This window comes from Lampetra planeri, chromosome 16, assembly GCF_965212315.1.
Source record: "Lampetra planeri chromosome 16, kcLamPlan1.2.h2, whole genome shotgun sequence".
Classification (NCBI taxonomy): Eukaryota; Metazoa; Chordata; class Hyperoartia; order Petromyzontiformes; family Petromyzontidae; genus Lampetra; species Lampetra planeri.
The window spans coordinates 1,254,475-1,273,708 of record NC_136122.1 but is presented as its reverse complement, the minus strand read 5'-3'; the positions used below and the strand labels follow the sequence as shown (position 1 = coordinate 1,273,708).

The following is a 19,234-nucleotide window of genomic DNA, read 5'->3' as shown; positions in this document are numbered from 1 at the left end:
CTTAAGGATTGACTATTATTTGTTATTGCTTGCTAGACTTGCCTATTGACAGATGACGGATTTACAATAGTTTTCAAATCATCACACCAGTCGTGAATTATTGAAACAATGCCGTATGTTTGTCTGTCATTTGAGTTTGTGCTTTGGAACCAAAGATAGTACAAGAACGAACCCCTGTGTACATGGTAGCGATAGTGATACAGTGCCAGAAGCACTGCCAATGATAGCTTTAGCTAAAGTCCTAATAACTCATTAGAGACTGGTCTTGCTTCGACTTTACATTGCCTCACCAATATCAAAACTGGGGTTGGTTGTACCCATGCTTGCTGTGTGACATTTCCCGAGTGGTTTGCTTGGGACTGCAGCCGATGCAACTTTCTCCACAACCTGCAGGACAATGAACAATGTGCAATGGTGATTTATAATAACCCACATATATCCCACCTGCTATATACATATTGATATAAACATTTCACAATAATAATAATAAGGAAGTTGAACTGAACTAAAAAGTGCCATCGTTAATCAGAAATAACTGTACATGTATTGTTGTTGGTGAACCGTAAACGACAACCATGTGTGCTTTCTGTAGCATGGAGTAATGAGACACGTACACACAGAGACAAAGAGACAGAGAAGGGCATAGAGATAGAGAACCATAGAGTGACACAGAGAGACAATGAAATAGACAGACACAGTGATATAGACAGACACAGACATAAATAGACTATGAGATAGACACATTAATTGTTTCTTAAGATAATTAACCTTTAACTATGACATAATGTATACAAAATATCGGGGTAAAATACAATATTACCTTGGAGTCAAGAGCAATTTTCATGAATACTCTATGACATGCTAACTAATTGGTTATGCTCTCATTGAATTATGTACTGTACTCACATTAACGATTTAAGTACGTGTCATGTTATTGTTATATGTGGAATGGTAAACTTGTCCCGGGCTGCAAACCGAGGTCAAAAACACGATTCCCCATAACATGTTACTAATGAACACTATTTTGACCTACCGTTTTCCTGTATTTGGTTACCTAAACCGAACCATAAAACCCATCAGTTCGATTCTCCAATTATGAATATTTTTGTTACAGCCCTTTGCTCATTGAAAGCGTCCTCTCAAAGTGAAGGTCATGAGGGTTGTTTGTCCATACTATCTCCTACTGGTCAGTGCGGACTTGTTGCCAACTACCAGTTCAGATATCACTTGTCCCTTATGTTAGCTATGGCTATAGATCCAAATTAGGATGCCCGGTTAATTGTGTAGTGCACTAACCAATATACCACGAATCCACACATGGATAATCCCAATTAAATAAGAAGGGAATTGTGCTGACGAACAATTATTATAGTTAATATATTGCATTCATTTCTGTGCCTATCGATTCGCATTGACCAATCAGAACACTGTTTAGATTTTGAGAATAAAGGGATGACGACCACCGGCGAAGTGCAGAGTGGTGGCGCCCTGTACTGGATGTGGAAGCAAAATATTACATACCAGTACTCTAAAGGCGTCCCACAGAGAGCCTAAATATACATCACGGCAACAACGTGGCGATACCGTCACAGCTCCTTATCGGCCATCACAGTTTAGTCGTCGTAGTACTCACTGCAGTATCTGAATGTGATTTCCTCCAACTGCACGGGAGACAGGACCTCACGAGAAGGGAAGGGCTAACTTCTTTCCCTTTCCTACCACCTGTCGACAAACAACAGCACACAGCTCTGCTTCAAACGATCTTTCCATTTTCTGGAATGAATCTGATATCAGGCATATTATAGTGAGATTTTTAGTAATATGTCCTGCATATCTTCTTGGTTCTTTCGGTAAAGTCACGTAGAAGGAAAATAATAAAATAATACAAATAAAACATAATAAAATACAAAATGTCCTGCATACTTTCAGATGAAAATAAACCATTATAATTAATATCATTACAATAACCTCGTCTCGAATCTTTGCATCTGATAGGCTCATAGTGATGACATAATTTAGCTTTATTTGTGACCAGAAGCAAGATGACTTCGTCACAATTCTGGCAAATCGCCTGATGACGCTGGTTCTAATCACCAGTAAAACGTTGTACTTAAATTGTAAATGTTGTGGGTTTACTCACCACTGCTGTGTTGAATAGCTATTTAGCACATTTTGTTCATGTGACAAACCTTACTAATTGACTGTCGGGTGGTGGTGAGTTAACACATTTATATTTATGTGATCTAACCCAAAAACCTTTATTATGAATAACATTGGTCACGAAAGCCTACGTGTTAAATTAATATATCAATCAGATCTTAGTATGTTACCTGTCAGGACACTGACGAACATTCCCACAATGACCACTCCCAAGGTCCCCACCGCACTGTAGTAGAGGTAGGACAGAGAATACCAGGTGCTGGCTATAGCAGGCTGATCCGGAGGCAGCCTGCAGAGAGAGAACGGCATACAGAGGATACCTCAGCAATATCCTCATGAAACCCCTTTCAAGTGGTCCCGCCGCGCCCGAATAGATGATTGCGTTTTTTGTTGTTGTATTATGTTATTGGAATCTCCTCGTGTGGTGTGCTCGGCCCACATGTTATTACAATAATGAAAATAATATATTCATGAATAAGCAATGGTCCAAAAGAAATGGGATAATTAATGCGTGAAGCTCAATATTTAAATTTCGATTTAAAGCTTTCGTGACTGCAGGGATTCATCTTCTTGGTTCTTTCGGTATAGTCACGTAGTAATGAAGTAATACAATAATAAAAATAAAACAATAAAACAATTCTCACGACGTTTCGGCCACAACGCAAGCAGCCGTCCCCAGGTGAAGAACATGTCTGTCGATAAGACAGAGTCTGAATGACACGTCCTAGGCTTGGAGCGTCTATTTAAGCTTGGAGGGAGGAGGAAGAGCACCTTGACAAAATAATTTGCATATGAAGAGGAATTTAGCATATTTATGGGAAATGCAGGAATGCGAATAGTGCTAATTGTGAAATGCGTGGGAGGTGGGCGGGGGGTTTTCAAAGTCATATTATGCCCATGCATTATGCAGGATTAGCAGCATCAAAGGGAGGGGGCAGGGGCAGCACCAACAAAGGGAAGGAATGTTAATAGTGTGCAGCTGCAGCAACCAAACAACCACGTAACAAGCATCATCAGTATGCCAAATACACTCTCAATAAGCTGAGCTACCAACCGTAAGTAATACATTACAATTCTAGGTCGCAAAAAATATAATGTGCTTACAGCTAAACTTTTTCCTTACATCACACGAGTCTATCCCACACTATATGCTGCCATAGACAAACCCAACACCAAATTGTATACTGTATTACTATACACTACCCTATGTCTTAGAATAATACATAGTGTAATATTACACTATGTATTATTCTACCCACCCAACTGTATACCACACTGCTGTATATTCACCATACAATCACGATACTATATATTACCCTATACATTGTATTAAACATTACACCTTAATACTATTTATTATTATTATTATACAATATGCTATACACTATACCATTGACCGCCGCGTGAAAGGTACCAAGAGGAAGCAACGAAATATGTCAATGGGAGAGCGAGAAAAAGAAGCTTGCAGCGGAGCAAAGAATCCACTCCCCGCGGATAACACAAGATATATAGTCAATGTCAGTGAGTGGAACGCGGTCTGAAAGCCACCGTAAACGCGGACACAATAAGTTAAGATCCGAAATGGTTTATTACGTCCTTCCAATGATTGCTAAGCCGGAATCCATCTTCTCGGTTGAAATTGTCTCTGTGTTTGTACATGTGGATCGCCTCATGGACGAATCTCTCATGGTAGCCAGATGGCTTGCAGAGAACCTCTGTCTTGGAGAAGTCAATATCATGTGAGCCCACTGAATTGTAACAGTGATCTGCCACGGCTGAGGTGTTTGCCCAACCGTGTTTCAAGTCTGCTTTATGTTCACGGATGCGGTCCGAGACATGTCGTTTGGTTTCTCCAATGTAACTGCTACCACAGAGGCAACTTAGTTTGTAGACGCCAGGGTACTGTATGTCTTGAACCACATCTTTTACAGACGGGACCAGATCACGGATTTTATGTACTGTGTTGAATCGGACCTGGATCTTGTGTTTAATCAGGATTTTGGAGATCTTTTTTGTGACCCCAGCAATGTAGGGTAAGGTGATGGTCTTGAGAGGCTCCTCAACAGGGTCCTTCTTGATGGTTGGAGTGATGGCTTTGCGGATTGTGTAGTCGGAGTAACCATTAGCCTTAAGAGCTTGGCGTACATGTTTGAGTTCACTGGCAATGTGTTCCTGGTCGGAAATGCATTGGGCTCTATGGTATAGAATCTTGATGAGGGAATTCTTCTGGGATGGATGGTGGTGGGAATCCGGTTTTAGGTAAGCATCCGTATGGGTGGCTTTCCTGTAGACAGAGTGGCTCATTGAACCATCAGGTCTCCTTTTAATTAGGACATCCAAAAAGGGTAGCTTGCCATCTTTTTCGACTTCCATGGTGAATTTGATGGCTGGGTGTATGGAATTGATGTGGTCGAGAAATTGGTCTAGAGCAGGCCGGCCATGTGGCCAGATGACAAAAGTGTCATCTACATACCTCTTCCATAAGGTCGGGCGTAGAGTGGCAGTCTGGATGGCATCAGTCTCAAATTTCTCCATGAAGACGTTGGCTACAACAAGAGATAGAGGGGAGCCCATTGGGGTGCCCTCAATTTGTTTGTAGAAAGTACCATTCCAGGTGAAGTATGTATTGGTTAAGCAGTGTCTCACCAGGGGGGGGGGTACCCCAGCATTCAGTCCTTGATGAACCAAGTCTTCAATGATTGCGATGTGTCAGGTACAGGAACTTTGGTGAATAAGGAAACCACATCAAAACTGACAAGCAGGTCGTCTGGGGACAGGGAAATCCCCTTGATTGTCGATACCAGGTCAGTAGAGTTTAGTACCGCAGAGTTGGTTTTTCCAGTGAAAGGCAGTAGGATTTCAGACAAAAAACGAGCCAGTTTGTATGTGGGGGAGATGATCGTAGAGACAATTGGACAAAGAGGTGTATCTTCTTTATGTATCTTTGGCAAGCCATATAATCTTGGTGGCCTGGCTGCAGAAGGTTTCAACGAGAACTGTTTGGTCTGATCAATTAATGCAGTTGAATCAGAAATGATTTGGTTGGTTTTAGAGACGAGGCTGTTGGTGGGGTCTCTTTTTATTTTTGTATAGCTGCCATCGTTGGGTAGTTCTTGAATTTTGTTGTTGTATTCTATTTTGTCCATGATGACAGTGGCATTGCCTTTGTCGGCTGAGAGGATGACAATGTCATCCCTCTTTTTTAATTGAGCTAATTCAAAACGCTCATCTTTGCTGATGTTGCTAGCTGGCATCTTCGCGTTTTTGAGGGTTGCAGATATTTCAGATCTTGCTACGTCTGCAGGGATGTGACTCAGGCCCTTGAGAGCTACATCTACTCTAGCAATTATATCATTAACTGGTATGTGTCTAGGTGTGACTGCAATGTTTAGTCCTTTAGCTAAAACGGATTTCAGACCTTCAGAAATAGAACTGTTACTGCGATTAATTACGACTTTGTTAACATCTAGCTTTTCAATGTGTGGGTCCGGTCTCTTGTTTGAGAGGCGGTTGAATTTGGAAATCAAGTTGTCCTTACATTTGGTCGACATAGCGGCAGCTGAAGAGGCAGTCATTTTGTCTACATTTTCCCAATCCGATGTGGACATTGTTGCACTCAAAGATAAGTGTGATTTGTAGAGTGTCTTGTCTAACTGATCTAGATCGGTGCGCGTAAGTCTGATTTTCTCTGAGATAAGAGCTAAGCTAGTTCTAGACAGAATTCGTTTAGCATTAGAAGAAGTTACAGCAACAGATGTTAGTGTAAATGCGTTTGGTATTACCTTAGAGTCGCGGCATCTCTTCAGAAAGGTGAGAGACTCGATTAGCTGAGCCTTCTTATCACGGAGCTTGTTGAAGGATCTCAAAGTTATGTGGAATCCCTCCCCGTAGAGGCGGTTAAATTTCGATTTAAAGCTTTCGTGACTGCAGGGATTCATCTTCTTGGTTCTTTCGGTAAAGTCGCGTAGTAGGGAAGTAATAAAATAATACAAATAAAACATAATAAAACAATTCTCACGACATTTCGGCCACAACGCAAGCAGCCGTCCTTAGGTGAAGAACATGTCTGTCGATAAGACAGAGTCTGAATGACACGTCCTAGGCTTGGAGCGTCTATTTAAGCTGGGAGGGAGGAGGAAGAGCACCTTGACAAAATAATTTGCATATGAAGAGGGATTTAGCATATTTATGGGAAATGCAGGAATGCGAATAGTGCTATTTGTGAAATGCGTGGGAGGTGGGCGGGGGGTTTTCGGTGGCTTTCAGACCGCGTCCCACTCACTGACATTGACTATATATCTTGTGTTCTCCACGGGGAGTGGATGCTTTGCTCCGCTGCAAGCTTCCGGTCGCCACTCTTCCATTGACATATTTCGTTGCTTCCTCTTGGTACCTTTCACGCGACGGTCAATGGTATAGTGTATAGCATATTGTATAATAATAAATAGTATTAAGGTGTAATGTTTAATACAATGTATAGGGTAATATATAGTATCGTGATTGTATGGTGAATATACAGCAGTGTGGTATACAGTTGGGTGGGTAGAATAATACATAGTGTAATATTACACAATATTACACTATGTATTATTCTAAGACATAGGGTAGTGTATAGTAATACAGTATACAATTTGGTTTTGGGTTTGTCTATGGCAGCATATAGTGTGGGATAGACCCGTGTGATGTAAGGAAAAAGTTTAAAAAGTTTAGCTGTAAGCATATTATATTTTTTGTGACCTAGAATTGTAATGTATTACTTACGGTTGGTAGCTCAGCTTATTGAGAGTGTATTTGCAATACTGATGATACTATGTAGTTTATACTTTAGCTTGTTACGTGGTTGTTTGGTTGCTGCAGCTGCACACTATTAACATTCCTTCCCTTTGTTGGTGCTGCCCCTGCCCCCTCCCTTTGATGCTGCTAATCCTGCATAATGCATGGGCATAATATGACTTTGAAAACCCCCCGCCCACCTCCCACGCATTTCACAATTAGCACTATTCGCATTCCTGCATTTCCCATAAATATGCTAAATTCCTCTTCATATGCAAATTATTTTGTCAAGGTGCTCTTCCTCCTCCCTCCCAGCTTAAATAGACGCTCCAAGCCTAGGACGTGTCATTCAGACTTTGTCTCATCGACAGACATGTTCTTCACCTGAGGATGGCTGCTTGCGTTGTGGCCGAAACGTCGTGAGAATTGTTTTATTGTTTTATTTTTATTATTTTATTACTTCCCTACTACGTGACTTTAACGAAATAACAAAGAAGCTCAATATTTAGTTTCGAAATGTTTGTGGAGTACATATACTCTTTGGTTCTTTCGGTGAAGTCACGTAGGTATTAAATAAAATAAAATAAATGACGAAGTTTCGGGTGCAACACAAGCGTCTATCATCAGGTGGGGAAGCATGGTCTGTTGCTGAGGCAGACTGTTTTAAAAGATTTGAAATGGGTGTAGCTCCAGGGTTATAAAGAAGTGGCTGGGGCTAGTGATGTTAATGTGAAAAATTAGAATGCAAAAGTAAGCTAGGAGAGCGGCCTCCTAGATGAGGGCACGGAAATGACTATGTTAATGTGAGGGATTAGCATGATGTTAATGTGAGAAATTAGAGGGCACGGAAGTGGCTATGTTAATGTGAGAGATTAACATGGTGTTAATGTGAGAAATTAGCATGTAACTGTAGAAAAGAAGGAGAAGAATAGCGGCCTCCTCGACGAGGCAGTGCAACCCAACGGATGTAATCCGAAGGGGCTGTGAGTATGAGAGTGTAATCCAAAAGACATGTGAGCATGGGAGTGCAATCCAAAGGCATTAGAGTGCAATGTAACGGACATGTGAGCATGAGATAACTAAGAGAGAGGCATAGAGAAAGAGAGAGACACAGAGAGTCGAAATAACAGCTGACATATGCAGGTAGGATGGAAACATCACAGTCAGTTAAGACTTTACCTGGTTAATAACGTCCTTTCAAATCAAGGAGTACATTATATTCTAATGAAAAAATACAACCAGCAAATGAGCTCATCATATGCTTAATACTTTTTCAAGTGAAATCATGGGTAAGCAATTATGTACCATTCCAACTAAGCAATATGTACTATGCCATTCATTTTCATTAGTTTGGAGGCGACATAGAAAACTGTATAAAAGCAAACAACTATTTACCATAGATTCGAAGCTTTCGTGACTGCAGGAATTACTGTTTGTCTTTGTGTGTGTCTCTGTCTGAATGTGTGTCTGCCTATGTTGTTTCCGTGTCTATGTTTTATCATTAATTTTTACCTGATTATAACTGCTTGTGTTGCAACCGAAACGTCGTATTCTATTATTATTTTATTTAATTGTATACATGACTTTACCGAAAGAACCAAAGAATATAACTATTTACCCATTAGATGTCGGAGCCAGCAAGGTTACGATCGTTTCATTGAGTAAACTGTCAGTCTGGTTAAGCCACAGACATCCACTGGTGTTGAGAGGTAAGGGCAGAGTTTTGTCAGCTGGTGGAGGATAGAATTGTGCTCCAACTCCAACCCACAAGGCCAAGAGAAACCCCGCCGCCAGACCAGCAGTAGCACCCTATGGCAGAGATATTCACAACATGCAGTCACATTAACGTTAGACCAACATTACCACTTATGTGTAATTGTTAGACACGCAATGATTAATCGATTCAAATAGATTCCTATGCTCACAATACATGCATCCAATTGTGCTTGTGAGAATCCATTATTAACACGACAAAAAATCTTAATTGTTTTGCATATACCCTGCAACAATGATTGGTTCCACCGATACCACAATGGAAAAACAACAAAAAATCTTCAACCAAGTCACGAACCCAAATCATGAAGTTCATAGAATCATGAAGGGAAATTTTTACATGTGTAATGAGCGACTTCCGCGACACGTCGTGTAGAGGGTACTCTCTTCTTTATTCACATTCGGGTACACCATGGGCCAACCTTATCCTCTTACTTCTCCGAGTACACACGTAGATATTAGCATCCCTACAGGCTACACGTGGTTGATCCCACAGTGTGGTTCCGTCCGCCCACTTCCGGACTCGCCACTGGTTGAAGGCGTGCCGGCGAGGGTGGTGGGACTTCGCAGGAGATCTGCCACGTGGCCGAACGATGGAGAAAGATGACGGCGAGCAGCGACGCAGTCCGGACCCAAGGCTCCCTACACTGACCACGAATACGCCTACGCTTATATTGCCACAAGTGCGACTAGGCTCCGCCTCTGGACATGTCCTCTCTTGGAACCTTCTAGCCGGTTCCCGGAGTACCTCGGCCAGCCCTGCCCTTTACCTTTGGCCCAGATACCTCTCCCTTTGGGATTGAATTATGTTTATAGTGGTGCCTGTACCCGTGCCTCCCTTTTCCAACCAGTAGATGTCACTATGTCATTACATCACCCCCCCCCCCCCCCCCATAATAAAAAAAAGTAGCCGTCTCGGCTAATATTCAATTAACATGGAAGAGCACGTATGCACAGAATAAGATTTACAATAAAGAGGTATAAAAGCAGGACTCATGGCATGTGCCTTAAAGGACGGGACAACCCATAGAACAATTTACCCGCAATAATGAGGGGACACGGAGAGAAGGGGATATTCAAAGGGGGCAAGACGGAGGAAGGGAACAAAACGCAACAACCCTTAGGCACTCTGACAGAGCAAGGATCAATGGAACCACAAGCATTTGGACCGAGTCCGCGATGCTGGTCTGTCAATGGGGACGGCCTCCTGCTCCCTCTTGGGCGGTGTGCCAACCACCGGATCATCCGGAGATGCGGGCTGCAACACAGGAGGCACAGGAGCAGCAGGCTCGGCAGCAGCAGGCACATTCTTGATCCTGACGAGGTCGTGAGCCCCGTTCACGGTCACAGGCCCGGATGCTGTTGGGATTGAGGTTGAGCTGCCGGAGGGGCATTGGGCGCTGGAGCAGCAATCGGTGTTGGAGGGCGATTCTGGCATCCCCTCGCAAAGTGCCCCAGCTGGCCACAGCGGAAACAGGCCAAAGGCAGCCTCTGCGCCACCCAGTCCTCGCGTTGACGCGGTCTCCAGCTCCATCAATGGCGCGCAGCGTCCCCCCGTCTCCGATTCCATGGCGGAACTGCAGCAGCAACATCCCCCTCCGAAGATGCATCGCCGGGCCGGAATCACCACAACTGTGCTCGGCGACCATCCCTTCGGTTCCCTGTCCTGACTGGGGTCCCCCATCCACGCCGCCATCTGAGATCAACGCTGTAGATTTTCGTGGGCCTGAAGACACCTGGCGGCCCATCGGGACGTTTGAATGTCTTTGTCACACACAGGTAAGACCACCCCCATGTCTCTAGCCAGTCCCAACATTCGTTCTATGACGAGCGAGTCGAGGGCCTCCGGATTCACGGCAGGGTAAGCTGTTCCCACTAACGCCAACAGCACACTGCGATAGGCGAGAGGCGTCTCGGCTTCCCCTCGCCTACGTTGAAAAAATTTGTGTCACGTGTTAGAAGGCGGCTCGTACAAGTCTGCCATCTCAGCATAAGCACCTTGAAGTGTGAACTCTTTCTCTGCAGGAATGGCTCTAAAGACTGCAAGAACGTCATCATCCAAAACAGTCAGCAAAGCGACCAGCGCCTCCTCCTCCATACAATGTACTGAATGAAAAGCCGCCTCGAATCGCCAAGTGAAGGCGCTCCAGTCGCCGCCTGCTGTGACAAATGATTTAGCTTGAGGAAGTCTGCGAGTACGATCGGTCCCACTCCGCACATCCTTGGCGGCGGCTGCCGCACCTTGCGCACCATGCGTCTATTGTAAAATGGCGACTCCGTCCGTGCCTCTCCCGCACTGCCTGAAATGGTGGCGTCCAGTTGTGCGCTCCCCTCAGCATGCGTAATAGTGGTTGTCGCACCTGCAGACGAACCCGCTGAAACATCCACCTCGGACTCCTAGTCGCTACCTCCCAGTGATGCGTGTGTTGAGTGCCCCGCCACCGTAGATGCTGTGAACGAGCAACACCAGCTGCACAACCACCGCCAGCAACAAGTCCAGCTGCTCCGACACCTTCCTCCAGCTGTCTTGGGGCTGCTGGTGCGTAGATGTTGCGTCTGCGCCGACCGTCTCCGGCGCTGCAACCTCTTCCGCCGTGGTTTTCATAACCGGGACCACGGCTCCCAGGATTGGCAGGTCTTGGGTTCCATTTTCATCATCCTTGGAAGACTCCACCGGTGGGTGACGCTTCTTCTGATGTTTAGACATCTTATGTTAACTTGTATTTCTTGTTAAACCACTTCTGACTCCAATGTAAGGAGTGGGCGGATGGAACCACGTTTGGTTCCATCCGCCCACTCCCGGCCTCGCCGCTGGTTGACGGCATGCCGGCGAGGGTGGTGGGACTTCACAGGAAAAGAGATGACGGTGAGCAACGACGCAGTCCGGACCCAAGGCTCCCTACACCGACCACGAGTCCTCCTCCGCCTCTGCTTATATTGCTGCAGGCGCGGCTAGGCTCCGCCTCCGGCCACACCCTCTTGTGGAACCTTCTAGCCGGTTCCTGGAGTATTTAGGCCAGCCCCGCCCTTTACCTTTGACCCAGATACCTCTCCCTTTGGGATTGGATGATGTTTATAGTGGTGCCTGTACCCGTGCTTCCCTTTTCCAACCAGTAGATGTCAATATGTCATTACACATGTCTAATTAACTGAACCCAATTATCAAGATTCAGCTTACTCATATGATAAGAATTACAACTTACATCATTTTATCAACCTACTGCCAGGTTAAGCATGGGGGTCTTTCTTACGTAGTCATTGCTGCAGGGGAAGATAATTCCCAAGACGAAGACGCCGAGCATGGGGCCTCCCAGAATCCCAAACACCATCAATGCCGCCTGAAAAACAAAAACTGCCATGGTGAAAATGTGGTCCCAAGCATGCTGCACCTTCATCACGGCAGAATCGAATCAGGGTTTTCCAAAACTAGTTTTTTTATCTGTGATCTCTTATCAAACGCATTGACTAATAGGAGACCACACTCCTTGGATATATCATTCAAGGAGTGTAGAAACATGCATTTACAGTATTTGGCTGCTATAAATGTCCACGTGATAAGCCACTTCGTTGAGCAATCAATTGTGGTCAGGTTGCTTCTGAAAAAAGGGTTATGTATATAGCTCAGTGGGCCTTACCTGAAGACGAACGCTTGTGTTGCGATCGAAACGTCATCGTTTTTTCGTTATTTTTTGTTATTTTCTTTACCGAAAGACACAAGAATATCAATTCCTGTAGTCACGAAAGCTTTAAGTCAATATTAAAAAAAAAATAGTTTCGTTTTAAATATTTGTCATAGTTTTATTCAGTTTTCACTTCATTGCAATTTGAGACATGCATCTTGCTGATGGTCATGACTCACAATTATGAAAACCCTGGTCTGATGCATGCATTAGCTGCTCATATTTAATAAGAAAAAGAAAAATCAATAACGGGTACTGCTATTTCATTGCACGCAAAAGACAGGATGGTCAAGAATAATGTGCATGCATAAAGTACGTTGATTACAATATGAATAACCCAACCGGCAATGGATACCTAATGTAATGTATATGCATTAATTAATACCCCCTTCGCACGTGAAGGGCTCACAAGTGACATCATCACATCTATCCCTCTATTTAAGGAACCAACCAGGAAGATTTCTGCACAAAACTGGCTGTCGCCTGATGAAGCTAGTTGTAATTAATGGCAAAACGTCGTACTAAGATTGTAAATGTTGTGGATTTGCTCTCCAGTGTGCTGTACTAGTAACGAATTGGCATGCTTACGTGACAAATCTTACTTATTGGCTGTTTCGGGTGGTGGCGGGTTTAACGACACATTTATATTTATGCGATATAACCCAAAAAAAAACATATTATGGATCACTTGAATGCATCACAAAGTACGAATAGAAACATGTAGATTCTTACCGACAATTGTATGCATGCATCACGAGCTTAAGAATCAATATTAACCAAATGATTGATGTTTTGTTACACCACTACCGCCGTCATAGACACCTCTACAACTGTACACTTTGATACTTTAACTTCACAAACTTTATTAACAATATTCATAGAGTGTGCTTTATGAAAAGTGAAAACAGGAATACCTGCAGAATGCTTCCCATTCCTGAAGCAGCTACTGCCATGGCTATGCAAATCACACCATAGCCGACACCTGTCGTCGATACACATGACATCAGCATTAGTTTTTTTTGTATTCTTGCACCAATAACAATATAATTAAAGAAAAAAACACTTTAACCATTCTCAAATTCATACATATGCATACACTCAGCTAAAATATGCATTGGAAGCAGTCACTGACCATTGAGGGTGGGAACAAGAAGTTAATACGAGAAAAGTAATGGTTAATACTGCTTTCGAATAGGTCACAGGTGATTAAGGATGAAGATATTGAAAGTTTGAGTGTGGAGTACAGTGGGATATGCCAGTGAAACTTGGACACTGCGTTTTAAATGTGGTGTTAGAGGATAATGGGAACAGTCAGCTTATGTGACAACAAGATGAATGAAGATGTGCTGAGAATGGCTACAAGCAGAAATTACTGAGCAGTCTGATGAGAGGAAAGATCACTTATGTGGCACCTATACTAAGTGGGTTACTGCTGGAGATATGATAAATATGATTTTGAAAAGAGAAATGGGAGTGAAGAGGGGAAGAAAACGGATCAACTGGTGGGACAATGTAAGCAGTCAGATGGGACTTTCCATGAAAGGTGCTGCAAATCGCAAATGTTGGAAAGTATCTGTCATGGACTTTACCCTCAGTTGTGAGGTAGACGCTAGATAGATATATACTTGAACAAATAAATGTATCCATGCTGAACTCATCATTCTGAATAATGGTTTTGTTAATAAATTATGCAAGGCATTTAAATTATGCAAGGCATTTCAGACAGCATGAGCTTACCTACATCTGCATGATTCAAAAGTCTGTAAATGTGTGAAATTTTTTACTCACATTTATAAATGCTCTAGGTATTCTTCAACTTGTTTTTCACTGCTCTTATTTTCTTTGGTTTAATTATTATTACACAACCTAATTAATACATCTTGTTTTTGGCAACTTAAAAAAAGACAAATTATCCTTGGATGTGGGTTTTAATATATCTAATCCTCCATACACACGCACCTTTAAATGCGAGCTGTATTCACCCTGTTATGGATCTGGGCTGTCCACAAACACCTGTATCCCAGGCTGTAGCTCCAACTCCTGGGCTGGAGTCAGCCCAGGCAGCCAAAATTCTAAGTCAGACAACCCCAATTAAACCCATAATATACCTAAACATTACATCAATGATGTAAAATCTTTGTTTTTCTTTCAAGAAGAAGATTTGCAGCCATTTCTTGGAAGGTATGAAGTAGAGATCACAATCCAGGTATCTACAGTAGGTGAAAATGTATAGCTCCAGTATGCCTCAAATACACGGTTTTTGTGGTTAAATTAACTCCTTAATTTTGCACAACTTATATAAATGTTTCCAAAAAACCCATTGCGTATGACTTGCTGATTTTAAAACAAAACATATTTAATTAAAACATCTACAGAATTCTACCTATAAAGTGATATTTGCTTTAAAGCACCTTCAAATGAATGGCTACCAACAAAGCTCTAAAGTCATCAATGATGTCTCATCTAGGTAAATTCCAGTTTTAATTTGATCTAAACTGATGGTATGGACCTGCTTTTTTTTGGGCTGCACATGGTAGAGCATGGCATAGAAGGGTCTGAAATTGGATGCATGCAGATGCAGCGTTCGTGAATGCAGAGGGAATATGAAGCGTAGTTATTAATGGTTGTATTTGCCCCAGACAGTTGTTCTGAACGCATATGCCACAGTGCCCTCAAAATCCCAGAAAAAAGAGACAGGAAATAATTATTATACACACGACTGTACAATCGGGTTACATTATTCATAGTTGTAACAAATTGCCCCCCAACAGAGCAACAAACAAGTGGGGGAAGGGGCAGGTGGGAGTACGTGTAAGTGCATTTATTCATTCCTGTCATGTTTTGGGGGTTAATACTGAAATCACATTAAACCTATTAAACATTACTATAATGAGCGCTGTTTAACAGCACTCATTTTCAATATTTGTAATAACCAGAACGGAGGCAGCTAACTGAACACATATAGCATTGTATAACATTAAAGGAAGAGCAAGATTATTTTACAAGATGTATGTTACAATGAAGAATTAGTGTTGTTACTCACTGAGGCCCTTAGAGACCAAGGACAGTTGCTTCTCGGGCAGATTCAGGAAGCGAGGCTTGATGAGATCTTCCAAAGTAACAGCTGCCAGTGCGTTTATGCTGGAGGACACTGTACTACACATCACAAATAATAATCTATATAAAAATATGGCACTGTAAATAATACAAGTATTTTTGAATCACAACTTCATATTTGATATGTTTTTTTTAAATACGAAATATTGTCTCACTCAAATGAGCATGAGGCAGTATCCATCTGCCATATACAATCCTGAGCCAATTTTATAAATTATATTTTAAATTGTGATCCTCTTATTGGAAGCCATGCTAACCGATATACTGCTTAGATAGAAAATAATGCTATGAACCCGCGACACTGAACTCAGTCTCCAGTCATTTCTGGATATCGAGACCAAGCACGGGAGGAGTTTTGTCAATTGGCCACCGTCGTTTCAAGCCATGTGTCCTGCCCAAGCCCATGTACTTTGTATTAACAATCAATATGTCTCAAATGTGTATTTGTTCCATGTTCTTAGTCAAGGTCCATGTTTTAGATCCGAGTCTGATGGTCTGTAGTATGGATTGAAAACGTGATTTTTGAGGCATATTTTCCTGCTGTTTGTCATTCTCAGATTCAGCTAACTTGTTGTACATGATGGATGATAGGAGGAATTTTCTGCATGACTTCGCTTGTCCGAGTAACGGCTGTGGATAATAAGAGTCTCTCTGGGGCAGGCATTTTACGTAAAAAAAACTAATAGGACACCGTTTAAAGTGGACATTTCTTATAATACTTATCCCGAGCATAGTAGGAGTTTACCTAGATAGATTCTGGAGGTAGATAGCAGGAGTCACATATACAGTACTATGTTTGCGTATAAGAGGAGCTCCACTGCATTGGAGTTAATGGTCAATTGAATTTAACGTAATTATGCAATTGCATACATGTCCCGAGACTCATGTTTACAGCGTTCCTGTGAAAACAAAACTTAACTTTTGTTCCTGTGTGTGTTTGTATATATGTTGAACTTCTTTCATACTGTACATAGCCAAACGTGCTAATCAGAGGTGCGAATGACGTTGCCTTGCTGAGCGTGAGAAGCTGCCTACCTCAGTGTACCACTGAAAGCGCTGGAGACAAAGAGGCCCGGGACTCCTGGGAAGTCACTCAAGATGTCCATCACCAAGAAAGGCATCAGCTACAACCAGGAACCAGGAGGACAACACAGGATTATGACATTTGTGCACGTTTACATCATCATCAAGATTGGAATAGCACAATGGTTAGTTACAGTGTGATATTATAATGTTTTGCCATAGAATGCAGTTTATTTCGTATACCCAAATCACCACAATGTGGCCAATCTCATCAAATATGTGAAGTCCAGCAGGGTTCAGATTGTATGGTGCTTGGTTGGATAGGTGACCGCTATGCACACATAACAAAATCAACGAGCAATGTCTCCTTCACATGCTCGTCTCCAGATAACAGTATAGGTACACAAAAAACTAACCGCTTTGTCTGTCAGTCAGTTCCTAGCGTTCTGATCTGGGGAGGCTTGCGGAAAGGGTAGATGGTGCGCGGAGTGAAGTTTGATCAAATAGCCCTCACCCCCAGTCGTGGCGTGAGGAGACCCTAATCCAGGGGTCAGCAACCCGCGGCTCCGGAGGCGAATATGGCTCTTTAAGGACCGCTTTGTGATGCTATTTACTAAGGACCACCGTCTCATATTCACATGTATTGCAGCTCTTGAAATGTAGAGGTTTTCTTTTTAGCGAATTCGAAAAGAAATTGCTCTTATTGTTATTTTGTTTACCGACCCCTGCCCCAATCTAACAGTGTGTTTATAAAAGGGCTGGACATGTGTTGTGATACAGACTCAACTACCTGAGTTCAGGTAGTTGGGTCTGCTCAGGGCTAACATGAGTGACGAATATCTAAACCAGTCCTAGGCCTCCCCTAAGACGACACAGTCTCAAATGAGTACCTAGTACGATGTATACACATTGCAGCTTGGGAGACAAAGGCGGGCGGGCGTGCTACTGGCCACCCTCCCCTTCGTGTGCAGTGTCGGCCTTCGAAAGTGCTCTCTAAACTGCACTTGGCCCATTAGTGTGTTAAGGCTATTTGGGGATATTTATTTTTAAAGCTTTATTAGATAACTAAACGTCATGGCAACTGTTGATTCCACTGTGTAACAATTTTTTTAATTAGTTTTGTTCCTCGGTAGTAAGTGTTATTTCCTAATTGCTTATGCCTCAAAAGTACAGAAAATCACTATTATTCCCCACAAACTTTGATTTTGTGACCAGGATAGTGATATTTTTAAATTTACCTATTTTCCAGAACATTCCAGATAAATTCAGTGCTGAGTAAACTTGGAGTAACTTCTAGAACATTCTAGAACTTTCCAGTAATATAAATAGTCGTATAAATACAGGGGCCTTAAGCCCACCAGTTCAGTTTAGTTCCAGCTGCCTATGTGGATACATATCTGCATTTTTTTGAGATGGCATCAAGAGGCTGCAAGCTTCTTGCTATGTCTGCCCCCAATTTATCAAGACAAGAGCAAAAAAGTACCATGTGGAAGCATCTGCTAAGATGTGTGAGGCCTCCAAGGAATATTTAGGCATGCATGTCGGGGATCAAGAAAAACCCTGGGCACTTCATTTCACCTGCAAGCAATGCATAACAACTCTAGAAGGTAAGATGGACAATTGTTGCTCAGAAATGTATGTTAAACAATTTGTTACAATTTTTTTAATTGTTAAAGTTTTAAATTCTAAAATGTTTCACAATTTTCTAGGTTATTGAAAAAATATATAATTTATTTAAAATGTTAGGAGAATCTCTTACACATTAGTCATGTGTGAAATAAATGTATTTTTGTAGGATGGTACAGAGGGGAAAAGAGAGCCATGAAGTTCGCTATTTCAAGAATTTGGCGGGAACCCATTGACCACTCACGCAACTGCTACTTCTGCATGGTGGACCCTTCCAAACGTCGGACTGGCAAGAATGCACCTACTATCACATATCCGGACCTTCCTTCATCCATCGCCCCAGTGCCACATTGCCATGAGTTCCCCGTACCCACTCCTCCGGAAAGAGAGCAGCCATCTTTGGAAGAGAGCATCAAGTCAGAGAGTGAGGAAGACGTTGTAGATCCAGATGACAATTTCAGAGGTGGAGTTGAGGAGGGAAACCCATACTACCCCCCAAAAAAAGACCTCAACGACTTGATCAGAGATCTTGGTCTCACCAAGTCCAATGCCGAGCTTTTAATATTGAGGCTCAAGCAGTGGAACTTGTTGAATGAAAGTGTGCAAGTCGCAGATCAGAGGAAGCGTCACCAACCTTTTTGCAGCTTCTTCACCTGTCAAGATGGGTTCTGCTTCTGCCACAATGTGACCAGTCTGTTCGAGGCAATCGGAATCGCCTGTAACCAGAATGAGTGGCGCCTTTTCATTGACAGCTCATCCAGGAGCCTCAAAGCTGTGCTGCTCCATAATGGTAACAAGTGCCCGTCTCTTCGCCTGGCTCACTCGGTGCACCTCAAATAGGATTACAACAGCCTCAAGACCTTGCTGGACGCCTTGAAGTATGATGAGTACGGCTGGGAGGTCATCAGAGACTTAAAAATGGTGGCATTCCTGATGGGTCTCCAAGGCTGTTTTACCATGTTTCCCTGCTATCTTTGTGTTTGGAACAGCAGGGACACAAGGTGCACTACCACAGGCGGGACTGGTGACAGCGGACAGCCACTGGTGAGTTGGCAGCCTTCAAGTACCTTCAATACTTCTTC

The 19,234-nt window shown here is 42.8% G+C and overlaps 1 protein-coding gene across 1 annotated transcript in view; it reads right to left on the bottom strand.

Annotated features, from left to right (window-relative positions):
- Nucleotides 1-262: 262 nt before the first annotated feature.
- LOC144722908 (sodium-coupled monocarboxylate transporter 1-like) overlaps nucleotides 263-19,234 on the bottom strand; it is a 33,958-nt gene continuing 14,986 nt past the window's right edge. The window contains exons 8-15 of the mRNA XM_078601325.1: nucleotides 16,539-16,627; nucleotides 15,430-15,542; nucleotides 13,301-13,368; nucleotides 11,958-12,044; nucleotides 8,552-8,742; nucleotides 2,331-2,449; nucleotides 1,634-1,722; nucleotides 263-387 (exon numbers count right to left, since the gene is read on the bottom strand). Of these exons, the coding sequence (XP_078457451.1) occupies nucleotides 277-387; nucleotides 1,634-1,722; nucleotides 2,331-2,449; nucleotides 8,552-8,742; nucleotides 11,958-12,044; nucleotides 13,301-13,368; nucleotides 15,430-15,542; nucleotides 16,539-16,627 (867 nt within the window). The 3' untranslated portion in view covers nucleotides 263-276. The remainder of the gene's footprint in view (nucleotides 388-1,633; nucleotides 1,723-2,330; nucleotides 2,450-8,551; nucleotides 8,743-11,957; nucleotides 12,045-13,300; nucleotides 13,369-15,429; nucleotides 15,543-16,538; nucleotides 16,628-19,234) is intronic.